The following is a 21,907-nucleotide window of genomic DNA, read 5'->3' on the forward strand; positions in this document are numbered from 1 at the left end:
GGCGTTTCTTCAACGAACACTATTTACACGTGTAGCACGTGTGGGTTTTAGGCTAGTAACCAAGTCGAACTCGTATTTGTCAATATCTAGTTAACCGCGTCACTCACATAGGTAGGGTAATTCAAAACTCGGTCAAACTACTAAGCGCAAGTAGGTACCCTAAATAATTGCTTTGCATAAAGCTAACGCACCATTTTTTAATATTTCTGGAAAATATTTATGTACTTACTCGGATGCTCAGGCTCGTCGCTGTTCGCATCGTTATCGAAAGAAGTAGTTCCTTTCGACTGTGCATTGGCGAGCGATATCTCGATGCACGTCACCACTATCAATATCCGCAGCATACTGACGAACGTCTCTGTGATTTTACCCTCGTACCATCCTAACGTGGTTCGCGTCTCATTCGATTCTCAGACAATAAACTCTGTCAACAGACAATGAATTATTGCCAGTAAAAGAAAAATGGAACAAAATGTACTTTACTATAAAAATATTTAAATTATCTCTTGTATATTTCGTATCATTCACACACAGAAAGAACGGTTTTACTGAAGTATCTAAAAATTTAGCTAGATTTAGATTTAAAAATAATTTTGTTGGAACATCAAAATAACTATGCAGAACACTCAAACTGATTGCTAAAATGTCAAAATTTTTTACATTATTATCATCATATTTCAGCGGCCTACTATAATTATTTTGATGGTGCAACAAAATTATTTTCAGATCTGTATCTAGCTAAATTTTTAGATACTTCAGCAAAACCGTTCTTTCCGTGAAATTAGCACTACAGTGCATATAATGCTGAATCTCTTACCCTTTCATAATGCCGTTAAAAAATATTAAATTAAAAATGTTGAATAAATATTTTTAGAGAATTTTTTGTTTCTCAAAAAGCTATCGTTATTTCCCCTTAGCTTTAACATCATGAAATCCATCTCTTTTCTTGAGATAGATTTCATGATGTTAAAAGCTTCAAATACCAGGTATGGAGTTTCGCATTTCTGGATGGGTAACATTTTATTCGAATTCGTTTTCAGTGAAATTTCACGCCACGATAGCATCGACACGTGTAGCTGGCATTTAGCAGCAACAGCCACGTTTGATAACGCGTGACGCGTTCATTGTTAATTTCGCCGCCGTGTTTGGCGCGTGCTACGATATCGGATTAACAGCGATCGACGGTTTATCAGGGTGGGCTTCAGCACAAAACCAGGGTCAATCGATCATTTCAAACAACACGCGTCAAAAATGCTGTCAAGTATTTTGCCTTTTCCGGAAATTTTTGCGATAGATGTTCTCCCAATGAATTTTCCGGAACTGCTATATGAATGTGATCCGAAAATTCTCCCATTGTTTCCAACTAATAAACTACTTTCTATTTAGTCTTTATTAATTAAAACTCTAACTTCAATTAAAAAGTTAATTTTACAATTGTCATGCCATGTTGTGTATATATATATATATATATATTTAGTGTCAGTTTGAAAAAAAACATTTAAAAATAAAAACCTTGGTCAAGATAGATTTAACCGTACATTTTGCGTATACACAATATTTGTTTACAAATTTAATCTTTTTTTTCCGTTATCCGTTTTTGACGGGCTTGAAGATAACACGATAACTCTAAAAAATCGAAAAGGTTTGTTTATTCGTAACAAAAAATAGTCATACTCTGTTGCTCTGTATTTGCGCAACGTATCCAACTTTTTTATTATTTTTCAAAGTATACCGAACGTCTCTTTGAAATCGTTTCGATGACAATTCACGGTAGAAGCTTGCGCGTTCCGTTCTTTCGCGCGGGTTATTCTTTCCGGCAGAAAGATACGTCGTTGCGAAAAGACGGAACAATGATGGGATTTCCGCGAGATTCGCGAGGAAAACGAGCAAAGCCACGACGCGAGCGAACCGACAGGTGCGCGATCGATCGTGAGATATCAACCGATTATAACGGAAAATTGTCCGCATCTCACGATGCATTTTTCTTCACGATAGATTTCGCGCATCGTCGAAGAGAGGATCGGGAATATGAAAGTAATGATGATGCACGGAGAGAAAAATGTTCGGGTCTTCCGAAGCTCCTCGCGCATATCGTGAAACTCGTGGGAAATCTACGAAACGCGGCAGTTGGATGGTATCCTTTGTGTGGGGACAATGCAACTTATTCGTGCCAGGCCTCGCAAACCTGAACCAGTTTATCGAGACAACGTCTTATCATTCCGATTACGTCATTATGTAAGCCATTTATAAATCATTGAATCATTTTCGCAATAAATCAATTATTATCATCGCTGTGTCGCCCGCGATTTTCATGCTTGAAAAGATTTTGTTTAATGAAAAAAAAACTTGCTGTGTAAATTCGTAATAAAAAAATGCAGTTAATTAGATTACACAAGTAGATGCAAAGCAATAAATCAAATATTGTCAATTCTATTTAGTGGATGTAACGCTTGCTTCCTAATATAGAAAGATACGTTTCATAAAACAAGTTAAATAAATTTGCAAAATAAATTAAATAAATTTGATAAATGCACATCGTATTTATTGGGTAAAATAGATGCATGACGCGAGAAATCAGCTATTTTTACATATATGTTATTGCGTTACATATTTCCTGATATATTATAGAAGATTTATTTCATGAAGTAAAAATTCGTAAAATAGTGATGGAATAGATGCACGACACATTCATTTAATTATGAAAATGGATATAAAGTGGCGATCTACGGATTGTGAAAGAAATAACACGGTGTATATAGATTTACAAAAGATCAAATTACATGACAGGTAAGTTCTCATTAAAAAAATATAAACGTTCAAGAGATTACGTGATAAACAAATAGCTAACAATATAAATACTCACGATGCTGTGCTTTGCACTTTGCACTCAACAGAAATAGTTATTTATTCGTAATTCGCGTTCGTTCGCGCCCGATTGCCTAATCTGAATACGATTTTAGAAATTGATGGTCTAAATGCATGACTATTTTATCCAAAGCACAAGAGACAGACCTGGTTCCTCTGTTTGCGCGATTTTAAAAAGCGGTTGTCGTAATTTTCAAGTTCTTACAATGTCATAATTACAGTATTTATATGGTAGATCAAATCAATATTGGAATTCTATTACAACAATGACGCTACGCAAAGGTAAACGTTTCGTGATATATTATCACTTGCTAAAAAAATAAATGGTGTGCCGCGATCGAAGTCCGATGTAAACGCGACTACGTTGTTGACGAAAACCTGCAGATATGCCCAGCACGAATAAACAAAGTCGCGAAAAATCGGTGCCAGCACGCACGAAATAACATGCACTGTTTATCTGCGCAGGTTGTAATGACAACGAAGAGAACTCGTTACATTCTAAATTCTTTTATATGATCCTATGAAAAAGCACAAGTATAAATATAATATGTAAATGTAAATATAAAAACACGCAGAATATTGCGTAAATCCCTTAAATATTAATAATATATTTTTTTGTTAAGTAATATGAAGTTGCAACTGGTAATCTTCTTTATCTTTCTCGTTAATATGAAGATTAATAAAACAGTATTATAATTAGCATGCCCTACAAATCTCGAAGCTTTTCTTTTCAACCTTTCTGAGCAAAAACTGATTGAAGACAAGATCGCAACGGCTAATAACAAAAAAAAATTAAAGACAATCCGGTGAAAATCGAATTATTGAAAATTGACTAGATAGAGACGGAGAGGTGGGAAAACTAAAAAAAGTGAAATTGAATTTTATACGGTTCGGTTGGTTTAGTCGAAGGGCTGCTGGTCGCCAGATTTAATCGAAGATTCCTTTTCATCGACAATTTGCTATCCTCGATTCTTATCCATTCTTTCCCACTTTTTGCTTTCTCAGCCAAGGATCGTGCAATCTAACGCTTCCGGTCATTTCCGGCGAGTTGTAAAGCAACGAGCATACTATATCTCCCGAGAGCGGAGCGCGAGATCGATGTTCTAGTGAACGAACTACGTCACTTCCTCTTGCTGACGAGACTTGCGAGCTTGATGATTTCGCGAGGAGAACACGAGAAGGATAATACAGACTAAAGTTGTATTACATCTAACGAGGAAATGCCGTAGATAACAGAGAACGAGATCTGCATCCCCCTTGCGGCTAAATTTTCGGTTACAACGGTTAGTTAAGTAGCCCGATAAGATTTTAACGCGTATCAATGATAATTACCGAGTCGATGATAATCACTAACCGTATACTTTTTTAATCTCTAAATCTTTTTATTATTGCTCATGCAATCTAAAATGACTCGGAAAAAATACTTTGAACTATCAACGAGATTTATTTAATTTTTTTTGTATGTCTTGTATCAGTTTTGCATTTTTTAATAACGAAATGTCATTTTCGATAAAATATATATGCACTGTTTTTTCCAATACTCTCTATTGGCGACATTTCTATCTATAATTTTTACCAATAATTCCGTTGGTTATCGAAACACCTCGTTAGTTTTTACGTTGTTTGGTCGATTAACCTTCGTCTGTAATTCGCAAAATTTCGACATGGTATTTTTAATGCACAAGTTTTCCCGATAAAGTAAGTTTCGATACGCCTCGGATAATAATTGAAATTCCTTTCATCTCGATTTGGCTCTCGATACTTTACCTCTCGTATATTTACGCCTCGAGTAAAACTTCTCTTTACTTCTGGTTGAAAAGAAAAACGCGACAAGCATTGCCGCCCAAAATAAATGGATAAACCAGTGACTTGAAAGGCGTGTCTACGCTTCACCCGCATAATTTCTGGAAAGCAAATAGTGCAACGATTGGTAAGAGGTGTATCGATACTATCGATGAAATGTCAATTCTTAAAAACAATTCTTTTCACGACTACTTTCCTCCGACATTCCTACTATTTCTCAAAAAGAATTTCTTGAAAATCTCATTAATATTAGTATCACAACATCTTTATCCACGTTACATATTTATGAAACAATTTTAATTAAGTATAATTTTAATTTAAATATAACAACATAAAATATTTTTTATTTCGTTACATTATCATTCGCTTCATTATGAAATTTGCACCTCAACAAACGGTAGGTAATATCATAATTAAACATAATACAAACTTTTTTACAAAAAAAGAAATACGTAATATTTACGGAAATGAATATTTTACGTTAAAAATTCAAAGTTTTTCCTCTGTATATAATTGCATCTAATTACATATATAATTATATATATATATATATATATATATATATATATATATATATATATATAAATATATATAATTATCTCTTTAAAATCTCGTATTAAAAATGGTCTCTCTGTTTTATATCTTTTTTTAACAGTATTACAGTAATGAATTAAATTTTGAACAAAAGAGAAAATAAATCATGTAAGTCCGTTAAAATTCATAAATCAAAATGGGACTCTTTTACAGCAAAATTCGATGGCAGCTAAGTCAAGCGAAGAGACGGCGAGTGATTCGATTTCTAACGATAGATATAGTGACATAATCGAAATAGGCACGCAGACCTTCCGTCAACATCGCAAAACACGTACTTCGTACTTCGCACGGAAGTGCTTTTTGTTCTTACCGGCTATTCCCTCTCTTCGGCTTTTGTCTCTATCGATGTGCGCACTCAAAGTGAACGCCGGAAAGTGGTTACAACCCGTGTTAGTACGACCGGCGGAAAGGAGAGTTGTTCCTCCGACGGCGACGTGTTCCACGGCAGACACGCGGAGATAGTTCTATCTATACCTTCACGCCGAATCATCGTATTACAAATTACAACCATTACGCGACAAAAGATTTCTTCGGAGAAAAAAACCATGTTAAAAGATAATAACTATTTTATGAAGATTGCGATTCTCACGATAAGAGGTATATTCTTGGTTGCATCTTAGAATATCAAACAAGCTAAATAAATTATCTTTAGAAATTGAAGGAAAAGTATATTCTCTAATCTTTCACTATTTACTTGCACAGCATACACTTTATTTTTTCATGTTAAAAATCTGAATAGAAAAATAAAAATTAGAAAAATGAGAATTATCCAATATCATTAAATATAATACACTTGTCATCTTATCTTTAACCCTTAACTAGCACACGTCCGCGATCGAACGTTATATCTGCACACGGGGTGTTGTACACCCCACACACTTTGAACGTTGGGTACGGCGAAATGGAGGCTCCAATAGGCTTGGAAAAAATCAAGTACATACATTAAACACTGGAAAATGATACCCATTAGCCTAAACTATGAAATTTTTAGTTTTGAGGCTTCAAAAAAATTCTACACTTGGGGTGTTCAGCACCCCAGGAATTCTATACGTCTGATTCGAATTGTGTTTGGAAGAGCACTGACGATTTCTGCCAGGTGGAACGTATTGGAATAAGTCATTGGTGACTTTTGGGGTGTTTGACACCTCGCGTGCTAGTTAAGGGTTAAGCTACGAAATGGCAACAAATATTTTTGTTTTAAGATATTGACGTTAGAAGATAGAGCAACTTAATTAACAATTAATAGCCACACATCTAAATTAAATAGATTAAAACATTTAATCCATTTAAATCATCTATAAATTCAATATTTAACATATAATATCTTAAATATTAAATATTGAATTAGATGAGAGATTTAAATGGATTAAATGTTTTAATTTGGATGCGTGGCTATTATAATTAAAATAATATGAGTGTATTATTAGTCTACTCTCTGATGTGTTTTCCCAATTTTAACTACTTATAAGATCTCATCAAAGAAAACAGTATCATTTCCCATGCAACGCCCATAAAATTCTATATGCCAATCACACAAACTCGAGCCGATTCGAAAGAGAATCGAAAGTTTCCAGCTAATAATCATGACGTCGAATTAGCGCGAAGAATAATGGGGTTTGGAGTGAACTGAGAGAATAGCTACCCTAGGAAATTCCGATAGACGAGATATCGAGGAACCCCGAGCTGCTTCTGGGCTTTTCATGAAGCTCTTAAACGGCCATTACCGGGTTCGAGTTCGCGAGAGCGACCTCCCTGATACGACTCTAAAGATCGAAGGAGAAATCCGCGGAAATTCGTCTTGACAGGCATCACAGACGAGTGTTCGACGATAGCGAATCGACGGCATCAATGTGAACAATGTTAAATGGAAAATTAACATGCTTAAGATAACCATCATTTTCAAGAGAATAAAATTAATTCTTCTTATTGTCGTCACCTCTAATGGATCACTTGATTCTGTTATTTTATTAGTCACTCGATTCTTTCTTAAATTTTCAACAGCTGATTATAAAGAATATGTGCGCGAAATTACGGAAAGCAAATTATTACAATCTGTTTATGGATACAAAAATTAGAAATTATATTTTTACATTAAAACAATCGAATAATATCAAGAAAATGTAATTTATTTATTATTACGTCTTAATATACACGCAATTATGTAACTGTGTTAATGCTGTGTCCGTGCATTAATTTATTTAATTTATCTATAAATTAACTTTAATGTCGCATTCAAATTGTAAACGTTTATCCATTAAATTTAAATTTAATTTTAATTTTAAAAAATTATACAAAGTAAAATAAATGCAAATACATGTATTCCACATAGTGTTCCCGTGTTCGAAGATATCTGGCAGCTTAGCAGGAACTTCCCCAAAGAGACATTGCAACAACAAACACGTCTTCGATGTCTCGAAGTGGAGATAGGGATCGTGCTCTAACAAGTTTTCGTGGAACACGAAAAGGCGGCGGGCCGTTTACGAAACTGAGGCAACGAATTTGTCGAAAGCTCGCTCGCAACGAGACACGCTCCCAGAATTTTAGGTCAATCGCTCGCGCAACTTCCTCTTCGAATAAACGTGCCGCCCATGTTACGAAAGTATGTTGTTTCTGCTTCGACCCCAAATGTCTCCAGAGGGACTGGTTTATTGTACGCAGGCCGCTTAATTTGCCTTAAGTGCACAGCTAGTTGATGAAGGTACCCTCCCCGCATTTTTTTATTCTCGCGCCGCATCGCGCCGTAAGTTGTACCACGGAAGTTTCGAATAGTCCGAATAGATAGTTATTTGTACTTTCGTTGGTAATGCTTTGCAAGTTTACGAGCGGAAAGAGCTTCCTTTTAGAGCGTTACTTGCCTGACAAGAAGTCGCGTTGTTTCTCCCGACGTTTGAATGTTGTCTGCTCAAATGTCGCGGGCAAAAAGAATTAGAAGGAAAAAAAGCAAAAAAACTTTACAATGTTGAAAACCACCAATGTGTGATGTCGCGAAATGTGGACAGTATTAACGAGCGCGCAGAGTAGCTAATTAACAAAATCGGTTTTTATGTTGATAAAATATCAAATAATTATTTTGGAAGGTAGTAACTTTTAAATACGTAAGAAAAATAAAGAAAAGTTAGATGCGGGGACCCTGCACCTCGTAAATAGTAATAAATTAAAGTTCAAAACAAGTTCAAAACACATTATTAGAAAACACATTTCTAATTTTATTCTGTATTCATAATCCTATCTCGTATGCTTACAGATCGACGACAATAAATCATTGAGTAATGATTGATTGTCGTCACAATTGAGATTATTTTTCATCAGCTGCTAATTGAAATGCATTTTCCGTCCGCAAGCCAGTTCACGTGTGCATTCAATTTCGCGGCGAATGTTCGCACAATGCGATATGTTCATTACATATGCATCGATAAATAAATAGTAAAAAAAGCTTTCAAATCGTCATAATGACAACTATATATCGTTGTATTGACAAAAGTCAATTTGTTATCAAATAAACGACATGTGTAATAAAACAATTGAGCCTTGACGTGTTGCTTGAATAAATAAAAGCCATGAGAAAATTTTCAGACAAACTTATTAAAATATTCTTTACATTTTTATTTATCTATCCCTGCAAAATTAGATATTTCTCGTCTTATCAACTGAACTCGTCCAATGAACGACAATTTCTATCTTCTGATCAATGTACAGTAAATTACATAGTCATAATAATGATAAAAGAAACAACGCATCAGACATACCAAGCAAAATATAATCTTTGAAACTGTTTGGTATTAATTGTAAGTTAGAAATATTGTGAAAAAGTTCGGCAAATATATATATGTAAAATCGACGAGTTTTTTTTAGTAAATTTAAAGTATATAGTATTGGGATGATTTGTCAATAGAAACGATTAATCAACCAACTAACGAACCGAAAAGCTATTGATTTCGTTCGAACGCAATCCTTTCACGAGTGCAAAAGGCATATTGTTTTATTCGTATACATTTATCGAAAGCTAGTTATTACGTTCTGCAGTAATCACTCGGAGGCAGGAGGAGTCGGATAACAACTGAAGCGTGGCACATCCATCCTGTTAATGTTTTGCCGGATTCGGAACGGAAAATGCTTTTGCGGCTCGCCATGAATGCATTCTCTGTCAATATAATTTCGACGGAAGCTTATTGGTACTGGCAGTACGCTGTGTATTTGATTTTCTGCGGTGATTGTTATTTAACTTTCGTAATAGTGCAATCAGATACACTAAATACACATATCCAATGTATTTATAAATGAAGCTCCGATATTTTTTCGAGCCGCATTCATTTTCTTGTTGCGTATATACATTGCAATTATATTTGATGGCAAAAAAATTCCTTGGGTATTATAGCGAGTTGTATCGTTATTAAAATTGTGAGTTATGCTAACAGAAATTCATAAATCGTAATATATGTATAAACTGTCGTTGAATAAACCATCCTCTTTCGATTTGGTAAATATATTGATATAAATATCGACAAAGTATATAGGATTACTATCGCGTTTGTAAGTTAAAACGTTGACAAACGCTAAAAACACTATAAAAAAAAACATTCACAATTAATCATATTCTTTACCGTATTAAAATACAATGTAAAGAATATCAATTATGATGATGCGTAAATAATTTATTTGAAAAAAGAATCCATTAGCTTATTAATATTTTAAAAGTAGAATAACTGTACCCATATATAATTGTAGAATAATTACGTAAATTTTACTTAGTCACAAAGTAAAACAATTTTTTTTTTCCAGAAATGATAATAAATATCAAGTTTAATTCTTCTGTGAAATAAAGATAAAATTTATGTGCGACTGATATTGTTCAATAATACTTTTAATGTGTCTGCAATATTGCATATAGCTTAACATTGCAAAAAATTTGAAAATTAAACAAAATTTATTTAAAGACTACATCGAAGGAAATGAGGAAAAGAAATATATGCAGCGAAATTGAGCCCGACAGGGGGAGCATAATTAAGTTCGTACGGACCACTCCTCTGGGTAATCTACAATTTTTCAAAGTTGAAAACACACTGGACGTTCCGAACTACTATGATCCGCGTTACAAGCACCACCAGGAAGATAAACGGAATTAGAACCGTTACCTGAGCCGTCAATCCCTTAACACTCGATCAAAACGCACTGCCAGATGCAGCTTGCACACACGTTACACGCATCACGGCATCGCCGCGACAGATCGTCCCGGCGTTATAACGTCACCCCCGGTCGTCACCGTCGCCGTCGTCGTCGTCTTCGAATGACGTCGTGAACACGTGGTGTCACGAGCTGTCATCGACGGTCGCAACGATTTGCGACCCTCTCGCCACTATTCACTAGATCCCGGAAATCATTCCCATCGTCGTATCGTCCTCGAACGTGTGTCGCATTGTGTCACGCATCTATCAATCCGCACCGCCGAGAATCACGCACGCTTCTATTCCTTTTTTTTTTCTGTCGTTGGCTTACACCGTCACTTCGAGAATAAGCACTATCCTTTAGCGATGGAAGTCAAAAACTGAGAAAAATCGCCGTTCGATATAGACGTCACAATAAAACGAGAATTAGCGCGATCGTTTCGCATTCGAAACGAACTTTCAACGCGTTCTAATTTTCATCGTTACCTACTCGAGAAGATTCGCGACGGATCCGAAGGATCGCCGAGATTCGACCTTCCCGCGTGATAAACGAAACACGCGCGTCGAGCTCCGCGATGTCACTGGATGCTGCCAACGAACTTTCGCGCACGGACAAACGTACCCTACTCCCGATCTATTCCCACCCTTGCTACCTCCTCTCCCGCCCGGACGGGGCGCTACCCATCCCGCGCCGCGTACACATGCAGACTCACCCTCCCGTATGCCGACACCCGTGCTTCGTGCAAGCTCGATAATCTTCGTGCAAGCTCGCGGAACTTCAATTGGGAGACGGGGGTGAGTACGCTACGGGGGTAACAGAATGACCAGGAGGCAGTTCGAAAAAGAGGAAAACGCGCTTTCCCTCGACGTGTACTCGCAGAAACACGATGCAAAGGCGACGATGCATCAGCGTATGACCAATGAATTAATTTTGTATTATATTTCAAGAATAAAAAGTTATAATGAGAATAATGAGAATCTATTTGTAATTGTTAAATATGTATACTAATTTCTCTATAGATATTTATATTTATTATGTAATTACATAAATTATATTATATATATATATATATATATATATATATATATATATATATATAATTTAATGTGTTTATTTAATACCTTGTTACTATATATTGCTAACTAATTATTAACTTCAACTATAATAAATAAAATTAAAAGTAAATTAAAGTGAAATTTGTATCTAGCACGGGTTATTTTCTGAAATACATTGCAAAAGATATAGGATATACATTTCTATCTCATTGCTAATGTTTTCACGATTTTTAAGTATTTCGGTACCATTGTGAAACAAATAATAACCATTATCAGATATAAAAAATCGATAACGTCATTCAATGTCAATCAAAAATCTCATAATTATCTATCTATCAATTAAAATTATAATTAATTAATTGAGCTCATTAGATCCAGATTCGGAACAAGAAAATTCGTTGAGAGTTGGTGTTATAGCGAATGAAAGAGATAAGAAATACGATGCGCGATAACTTCCTCATTTCTGTCGACTAGAGCTATTACTTGATAGTATAATTAAGATCGTCTACTGGATTAGAGCTCACATTTGCATGAATGATAAATCACATATTTAGAAGAGAGGTACTACTCGCTTCCTTTCTCATAATTTTCTGGTTTAATATTAATTATTGTTATTATTTATTGTTGAAATAAAACCGATTTTACGATTTCCTCGCGTAAAGTAATATTTATATTTCATAACAGTTTTATTCTAAAATTTGTTTTAATGATTTAAAACGATTTGACGCATATAACAATTTCCAACGAATTATAAACAATTAATAAATTCATTGACAAGTAGTAGTTTACGAATTCGGTGCTCGAAGAGCGCGAAATGATTCCATTTTCGTTCGACATTCCGTATTAATGAGGTTTAAAAATAATAACGGATTTCGATAAAAACGTCGTAGGGACATAAGCGGATTTAACTCGATGCACTAAAACGGTTGGCATTTCGATAGGTACGCGAATTTTTTACCGTTTTGAAACGATTTATATACGTAGTGCATCCATTGTAATCGCCACGGGATTATCATAAACAAGAGATCGCACATTAAGCGCAGAGAGAATACTGAAATTCCCGAAATGGATTCCACTTTTTAAACGTTCAAACAAATGAGACCGGATAATTGTTAATAGCCAAAAATGCAGATGAAAATGCATTTGCCATAGTAAATATCCTCATTGTTTTAATTCACAGTCATCGTAACATATAATAAGCATATTGCGCAAAACGTTATAAATGTGTGAGTAACGCTTTAACCTTTTCACTATCAATTTCTATTCTTTTATAAAACGTATAATATTTCCTTTTGATAGTAAAAGGTTTAAAACAGTCATTGTCACTATAGAGTATCACGTTTATTCTGTTGCAATAAATTCTTACGAAATACAATATAAACTAAAATTTCTTCTCTAAAATTTAAATTTATCCTTCTTATTGAATATTCTGAAAGTCTCGAACAAATCAAACAGAACATTTCATCTCGCAACTATCGTGCGATTCGTGCGTCGTACGCGCGACGAAAAACTTTCTTACTTCAGACTCTGACGAGCCAATTTGTGTTATAATCACTCTGGTTTTCGAATCGCTCGGCGTGCAGCGAACTTCGGGCGAACGCTAACGAGCAAGTCCGTCGCTCGTAATTAGCGCTTTCCAAAACTTAGTAGGAAACGTCGACGGCCGACTGGAATATAGTGCGATTACGGGGAGGCACGGATAGGCGCGAAAGCTCGAAAGGGGCTCGACAATCTCGACAGTCGGTCCCATCCGAGATGTGACCATGTGGAAAGTAGCTCGTTATACGCGCCACCGTAGGAAACTAATTACCGTATCACTTGACCGTTCGTTAGAAGCCGACGCGTAGTTTGCGCAGTTCCAATCGCGATCGCACATATGACAGCGTATATCTTCGTATGTGTGAATCGATTTCGCGCCGCAACGAGATGCACGTACGTCGATGTTCTCCGCTGTTTGCTGTCGAGTCGCGCGATACTCTATCTCAGAAACCTAACTGCGATTCCCCATACCATGGCGATAGAGATTTCGCGCAGGTATAACCTCATTTCTACGGCTGGTTTATAGTTATATGGCTTTGTGATTGGCTGTGTGAAACTTGATACATCGAATATGGAAATGCATGTCTTCTCGCGCGATACAAATAAAACGTGTATGCGCTGCGACGCGCAGTGCATCGCGATGACATTGCATTTAAAATACCATAATTAACTCAACTTATATCGATAATTGCAATTATATCATATTGATCCTTCATTTCGAATGCGGTACTTTTAATGTAATATACTTTTCATCTTACTTGAATTATATTTTTTGCGATCATAGCGGATTTTCGAACCAAATATGTTCTTCTGGCTTATCTATGTACCTCTATCCACCCTTTCAACAAAATTCATACGCAACACCCTTTATCATGGTCCAAACGACATCGCAGTGATCAGCTCGGTAACCGGAGATGACTGCGAGTTCGATACATCCGTGTTTGAGATCTCTGATCAAGGCGACATCGAATTTGCAGTCGGGGGCATGTACATGCCAGTTCGATGCACTTGAAATATGTAAATGTGAACGCAAATGTGAGAAGACACTCGCAACCTGGATATTATCTCGGCAAACGTGAAAGAAAATCATGAACGTGGTGTCGATAAACGGAGCACGTCTTATATATGTACCGTAACGTTCTTGAACATGTATGCGAGAGGTTGAAATACACTTGCTAAAGGCATTTTAGAGATCGTAAATTAATATTTTTTTATGATGTAAAATTTTACAAAAAGTAATTATTTTTATAGGATATAAAATTTCATCAAAGACAAAAACATTTCCGACCTTTTATATTATTTAGTAAAAGTATTTTTAGTTACAAGCTGTCAATTACACCTGATAGATTGCCTTTGTTCTCATTTTTGTATCTCAATCATTTCACACGTCTTACATCTGTTCATCTATGACTGTCGCGATACGCCATGTGGTAGATCTAGTTGGCAACAACCAACTTTCACAATGTTCACTTTGAGGTGGTGGCTTCACATGATTGCGCACGTCGGTTGGTTTCTGGTTGCGAAGACAAGCGTTATCAATTCCGTTCTACGCAACATGTATACTTCCGCTTGCATACATATAGGCATACATATGTATGACTGCTCGCATATATAGTGAGAGAAGTAAATTCATATATTTCGCCATGAAGACCTACGAAAGATACGACGTGTGCCTTAACTCGCGTGTACGAGAAATTCGCTAGTAAATCCTTGCTTTTACGAACTCAAGTTAAGCTAACACTCGAATGTTAAATCACTGCGTCACGCTATAACCTGCCTGAAATTTGAAAAATTTTCGTGTTTCGGAATTTTGGAAGTTGGAGTTGGGGTCAATGCTTCAGCTTGCTTGTTGGATATTTGACAAGTACAAGTGCGCTATGTGTATATAGTTAATTGAAGTACACTTTCGTGCACAGTAAAAATTAAAGAAGGAATCCGAGGGGAAATTCACAACCCAAAATTTTTTACGCCACTGCTGTACTGCCGAGCCAATGCCGAATAAAATTCGGACACTGCTATATAGCAATGCTATGCAATGCTTCCTGTATTGCCACTGACACCAATCATTATTACCACTACCCAACCACTGACGACAATTTGTTAGTCTTTAATTGTGATTGAGAAAGTCATTAGTTTTTTATACTCTTATATAAAGCACTTTTTCTATTCTACTATAGTGTGGTAAAAAAAGATAGTAGATGACGATGCTCATCTCCCATGCTTCAACGGTCGACGTGTCTCTTGGGTAAGATTTAAAAATATCTTTTTTAATAAATACTATTTAAATTCCTACAGCTTGTTATGAGAAAATGATCGCGTTTCAAATTCATCTCGGCGTTAAAGAGCGAAATGTTTCTAACGAGAAATTCGAAAAATGGCCAATTCGCATTTTTTGATATTTTTTCGAAAGACAGACTAAATACTTTTTGGATTTTATACGCTTAATTCGTACATTAGATAGAGTTTGCGATAATTTGAGGGAACGTCGAAAGAGGAAGCTCTCGATAGATATATGCAGAAAGTTCAAAGAAGTGTTGGTATTCATGGTATCCTGAAAAAAACCGCATCCTTATTCTACATATTTGCCACAAAGGCATCATCAGATGCCGCGAGCGTTTCCACGTCGAAGCAAAATCCCGCAAGATCCGGGGGCTACGCGTATAAATCATCTTTACAACACCGAGCGCGAATAAAAACTTTGTTAAACGGCGCGGACATAAATCACCGGCAAGAGGAAGTCGGCGAAGTTTTACCTCAAAACCGGCTTAAAGATAATGCATAATACGCGGAGGCGCGCGCGCAAAAACGCTAATTGGTGGCCGCGACGCTTTATCAATCTCCGTTGCGACGCGAGCGCAATCAGCGAGCGAGCCCGCCGGTCTCGCGAGAAGATCCCTCCCGGAATCCGAAATCTCTCGATGCGGGATTTACGGATGACCGCTGTAATTTGCTCCCGCTCCTGTCGGCGAAAGGACGTCCGTCGCACGGCGCTCTTGATTTCTCTTATCCCGGGGATTACGGGATCTTAGACGGTCTACAAATGTCACGCGGAAAAATCCCAGCTTCGATCGTCGGAAACGGCGACGAGTCCCCCGAGAGAACGAGAGAAACGTTCAGCGTGCCATGGAATCACGCGAAATAATGAAATAACTTACGTGACACATAAGCTTCTCTGACAGTTGATCTGGTTGATCAACTTGATACTCATAATACAAAATAAAACGTGACAACAATACGTATTGATAAATCATCATCTACATCGGAAATTATTAACGGTAATAATGAACTAATACGTTGATAACAATAAATTACTAATATTTTGACAAATAATTACAATCGTGTATTATCCTCAAACGGCTTATTGCTAGGTAATTTATTATTTCAAAAAGTGGCTTGTTATTCGTGATTAATTTATCATTACTGGCAATTTCATTATTTTTGTATAGTTTATTTTTAAATTTAATATAGTTAATTTAATAACGCCTCCGTTAATTAAAAACATTTAAAGAAGGAATGTTTTTCTAGTTTAATTTAGCTTCTTCCGTTGATACACCGAGAGAAATGTGTGCATGAAGCATAATTTTATTAAAGCTGTTATTATATTACAGGATATATTAATAATATACAGGTACAGACAAACAATATGCATATAACCACCTATCCATTTACATTGTGCCAATTAGCCGAATGGTTAATAATTGATATCAAATATTCCCGATGTAACATATCGCAAAACATTTATATGTACATACATGATATAATTTCAATCTCCATCCCCTTTGTGAACTAACTCTCAGAATTCAGTGATAAAAATTTCAGTGATAAAAATACGAAGGAAATTCTTCAACATATATATCCCGATTTCGATTAAAAGAATTCTTGATGAGCAGATATAAATAAAAAAGAACAGAAAATAATTCAACAATTATAAAAGTAATTTCTAAAATTATAAGTTCTTCGAAAATTATGAGAGCACAATATTTCGTGGAGTACATTTCTATTAATTATTTCGTTTAATTTATATCTTTTTTTTTTTTGTTGAAAGATGTAGAAAATTAAGTGCCCAACGGCTCTATTTTCATTTATCACGAACGAAAGAATAGCAATTCGCGAAAGAGTAGCAATCTACCCTGCCAAATAAATTACCAAGCGTCTCTCGAACGCTATCGGAAAAGCCTCGGGCTTCATTATCGTTCATCCTTTCGGCGTGTGTTGTAGTCTTTCGTCGAATTCTTAGAGAGCTCGCCGAGTTGACCGAGGGATCCTCGTTACGGTTTATTTACCGAAGACTGGTACTGATTAATTCCAAACCGTTCCCCTCGGCCCTCACCCCCTGTGAATTCCGCACGGATGCTGTATGCGACCGCGCCCCCCCCCCCCATTCTGGATCCTTGCTCTCCGGCCTTCGTCCACTCGGTGTTTGCGGTCGATAGTCTCAGAGTTACGTTCGTCTGTTTGTTACCAAATATTACCGTCAAATAAGATGTAAAGGATGCTCCAGGGAAAGTTGTGAAAGGGTCTGGTCCCGGACTCTCGTGAAACTTGATTAAAATTACATTCCGAAATCAACAAGAATAATCCTAATCGATTTATCTTCTCTCTTTCGAAAAAAATCTAATTACGATGGTGCCATATATATAAAAGTCAACCGGGTAAAATTAAGCTCGACCTGCGCGAATGCGACAATATTGATTGCATAGATACATGCACACTCTTATTTCTTCTCCATCCAGGAAATAATGTCAAGAAAACGACAGGAAACTATATTTGACAGTTACTTATAAACTATAAACAGGAAACCGTATGTCTATATCTTAGGATTTGTTAAGGAACTTGAGTTTCCGTTTAATTGGTTACGGAAGTTACGGTTTTCTATTTTTATGCACGCTCGATTTGGTAAGGTAAAAGATTTCTGAATCTTTTAGCATTTGTTAGCAATGGGCTTCGCCAACTTCACAGAAAGTTTCAAATGCCTTTCCGAAACTTTACTCGATGCTCTCTCTCCTGCGAATGTTTGAACTGCAGGCTAATATTAAAGCTAACTGCTAAACATCAAATGCTAAATATTCAAATCGCTTGAAATCTTACAAATAGTTGCAACGCTTGAACGAAATCACTGCAGTTACATAATTTTGCGTCGCGTTTTTATCTAAATATTTATCCATCGTTAAAAGAGAGGTATATGAAGTCGATATTTTTTTTAAATCAACGTGAAATTAAATTAAACTATTTAACCTAAGTATAATATAATTAAAGTTTATATAAAACTTTGTTTTTTTAATTTTGAATTCTTGAAAAAGTTTTTCTGATTTTTGGATTTAGATAGAATTTATTTTTAACTATTTTAATTAAATGTTACACTAGGATTAAAAAAAATTTTTTAATTTAACTTAAATTTAAAAATACCTGTTTTAGGTTCCACTAAAAAAAAAATTGTTTTAATTTTTATAGTAGATTGATGACGCGTAGCGTATGTCCGCGTGCGTGCACATACACATGCAAATAAATAAATTTTAAATGTTTTGTGTTTACGTATTATTTATTTTATATATTTTTTTAACTGCAATCTGTGTGTGTTAAAAAAATACATGGCGCAAGAAAATAAATGGCGTGTTCTATAGTGTTTTGAAAATATTCCATATAAAAAGTAGGGGAATTAAAAAGTTACATGGTTATTTGCCATTAGACAAGTTGCTAGTTTAGGTACGAAGGGGCGAGGTAGCAGGATTGCGTACTTCAACCAACTTGAAGCCAATCTGTTTTTTATTTTTTTATTTTTTTATTTTTTTAATAAAACTTTGATTGATGGTCATCTTTCTTCGTTTCTTTTCAACTTGCGACGCGGAATACTTTAGTAACTCATCCCCAAATTAAGTTTTTAAAACTTTGTATCGCATTATATTCGCTAAGATCAAAACGCGTCTTGAAATTCATCGAACGACAGAATTTTGTCAATTTAGAGATCGTGATTCTGAATTATTGAGTATTCGTTTTCGCGTAATTCGCGTTCGTTTTGGTTTTTCATTAAGCAAGTATCGAGAATGCTTGAAACCTACATACCTATATTGGTCGGTCGATTTTACACGTGCAATTTCGAGAAATTTTTCCACTGATGGAGAGGTACAGCGGTGAGACAATCTCAAATAAAGCCTTTTTTTATTGTGAAAAAAGACCAGCTCTTCGAATAAAGCTACCAAGTGAATACAGTGGCGATATCTATTAGCGGAACAACAAAACACCGTAGTGTCAAACTTTCAAATAGACGTAGTGACGTCATCTATTGGCGCGATAAAAAATATTAGTTCGCCGCTTTATCAACAAATGGCGTCGTAATGCAAATTCGGCGCGCTTCGAGATAATCGTGGCTTTACTTGCTCGTGAAAAAATTTCTCGAAGCTGACTTGATATTACATACTTAGAATTATCGCCCAATTAATACATATTTTTTAAGCATTCTGTAATCGATTTCTGCTTAATAAAAATTTTAATAATGTTGGACTTGTTAAACAATTAATAAACTAATGACGAAATCCTATAGCTTCAAATCTAGACTTTATTTCGTATAATATTTATTGAGAGATGCGGGTGTAGAGCGATTAAACTTTTAATATTTTATACAAATATACAGATCTACTAAATTAAAGCACACTTTTTTTAATCTTTATAATTTTCGATTACGAGATCGCTTAGATAAGTAAAAACAGAGACAGAAAAAGGAAGCCAAAGTTGCATACAAATTCAATTCAAGAAAAACTGATAAATATAACAGATAAGTCTAAAATCAGAAATTTAGATGTAATAACTTCGACGAGTTACTTTTTTATTTAAAAAATTCTTTTATAAAAATAGATTACGTTTAATAAATATTAATAGGCGAGGCACATAATTGACGTGTACATATTAATAATGATTTCAGCTCTTTTGGTAAAAAGGAAAACAGCCTCATTGATTTATTATCACAATCTGCCCAGTTATCAAACGGAGAAGACCATAATCCAGTTATCAATTTATACCTTAATAGATATGTTAATTTGTCACTCACCGACCCCGATGCGCAACAGCGGAATTATATCTGCCACGTAGCTACCGTTGATTCTGTAACAAACAAATATAAAATTCGTATTAAAACAGTGTTCAAAAAACCTAATGTTTTGAAACATAATTCTTATGCGCATTGAACGTTTTATTCATTATTTAATTAGATATTTATTTAAATAATTATTATATACAATACATTTCCTAAAAGTAATCTTTACATGAATCAATTTCTATAAAATATTAAATTACTCTTTTTCTTCTACCTATAATATTATTTCTTAACCATGGTAAAATAAATAGGCTCAAGAATAAAGGAAAAAAAATTATTCGTACACAAAATAAAAATTAATATTTACCGCAAAGTTGTTCCGCTGGCGCCCGATGCCTCTCCCAGGCCTCCTCCTCCTCTCAGATTGTCCTCAGCTCGATCCCTCGATGCGACACTATCTGCGTCATTATCTTCTAAAGCATATAAATAAATAATTTAAAACATATAAATTAAATAATTCTTACGCGCATCAAACTTCTTCTTCATCATTAAAAATTAGACATTTATTTGAATAATTATACATTTTTCGAAAAATAACTTTTACAAAATTTCAAATTACTTATTCTTTGATACCGCAAATATTAAATGAAAAGGTTGATACATGTTATATACTCACCAATTAAATAAGTCGCGACGCCAGTCGTTCCGCAGCCGATCCGTAACGTGTCCGTCGTCCGTCGCGTTCTCAGTTCTGAAAAGAGAAGGTAAACGTCATCAATATGGCGGAGGCGCTTCGTTTTCCGCGCGGACAACTTCTCGCGCCAAGAGCGTCGCGGCGTCGCTACACTCGCTACTCGCTACGCGTCGCGCTCTCAACTTCGCGATCATGGATTTTCCGACTTTGAAAATCAAATACTATATATATAAGCTCGCCTATTATTACGATCGTTATTTTGTGTTCTAGCCGCTAGCGAATATATGTACTAATATTTGTACAACAGATATCCGCGATATTCGCGACATTGGAAAATACAATCGTCACTCGTCCGCGCGACGCGCCTTCGACCGACCAAGTATCGCGAAATGCGTATTTTTCCAAATCATTAATACCCGAACATCGAATCGATACTACGCGATAGATACCGCAGTAAATAATGCATGCAAGATTAACGAAAGTTACTCTTACCTTAATTAAATGAGAATCGCGACGCCACTCGTCTCTCGTCTCTCGTCTCTCGTCTCGGAGCCGATCCGTACCGTACGTCCGCCAGTCCACCGTGTTCTGAAAATGATTGAAATGAACGCAGGAGAACGTCATCAATATGGCGGAGGCACTTCGAATCGTTTCCCGCGCGGTCAACTTCACGTTCGATAAGAGCGACATTACTGCGCGTCCTGTTCTTATATTCGCGTTCATTTTTCTTATTCTAGCAACAAATGCTATACCTTGCCTTATATAGCGGTCGCCCTTTCGCATTAGACTGGTTCTACAATCAGTCGTACGACGTGTCGAGGTCGGATGTCGGGACGTAACTGATGGTCCAATGTCCAATGAGGAAAATTCGTTTTCGAAAAAGAAATTCTCTCATTGGATCATCGGCTGCGTTCCCAATACCACCGACGAGTATATCTCGTCGTCGGTGCTAATATTAATATATATTGAAAAGTAAACTGGAAACACGAATATATATGTCACTCTTAATATATATGTTTTTCATACTCTTTTTTAATATGTTAACTATAAAAATCTAATAATTGTTTTATCATCTCTATACATATAACGCCATTACGCCACTACATTTGCAAATGTAGCGTGGACGCGCACCAGAATGACATTTTATCGGCAGTGTCGGAAAATGAA

At 35.7% G+C, this 21,907-nt stretch overlaps 1 protein-coding gene and 1 long non-coding RNA gene across 2 annotated transcripts in view; both read right to left on the reverse strand.

Annotated features, from left to right (window-relative positions):
- LOC139822586 (nephrin) overlaps window positions 1–11,041 on the reverse strand; it is a 196,698-nt gene extending 185,657 nt beyond the window's left edge. Inside the window, exons 1-2 of the mRNA XM_071794433.1 lie at window positions 10,395–11,041; window positions 230–424 (exon numbers count right to left, since the gene is read on the reverse strand). Of these exons, the coding sequence (XP_071650534.1) occupies window positions 230–344 (115 nt within the window). The 5' untranslated portion in view covers window positions 345–424; window positions 10,395–11,041. The remainder of the gene's footprint in view (window positions 1–229; window positions 425–10,394) is intronic.
- Window positions 11,042–18,931: 7,890 nt separating this feature from the next.
- Window positions 18,932–21,859, reverse strand: LOC139822587 (uncharacterized). The gene is made up of 4 exons (XR_011734558.1): window positions 21,233–21,859; window positions 20,723–20,797; window positions 20,414–20,519; window positions 18,932–20,114 (listed from the first exon to the last, which is right to left on the reverse strand). It is a non-coding gene; the product is annotated as an uncharacterized lncRNA (long non-coding RNA).
- Between the last annotated feature and the right edge of the window lie 48 nt (window positions 21,860–21,907).

Source organism: Temnothorax longispinosus, chromosome 11 (assembly GCF_030848805.1).
Source record: "Temnothorax longispinosus isolate EJ_2023e chromosome 11, Tlon_JGU_v1, whole genome shotgun sequence".
NCBI lineage: Eukaryota > Metazoa > Arthropoda > Insecta > Hymenoptera > Formicidae > Temnothorax > Temnothorax longispinosus.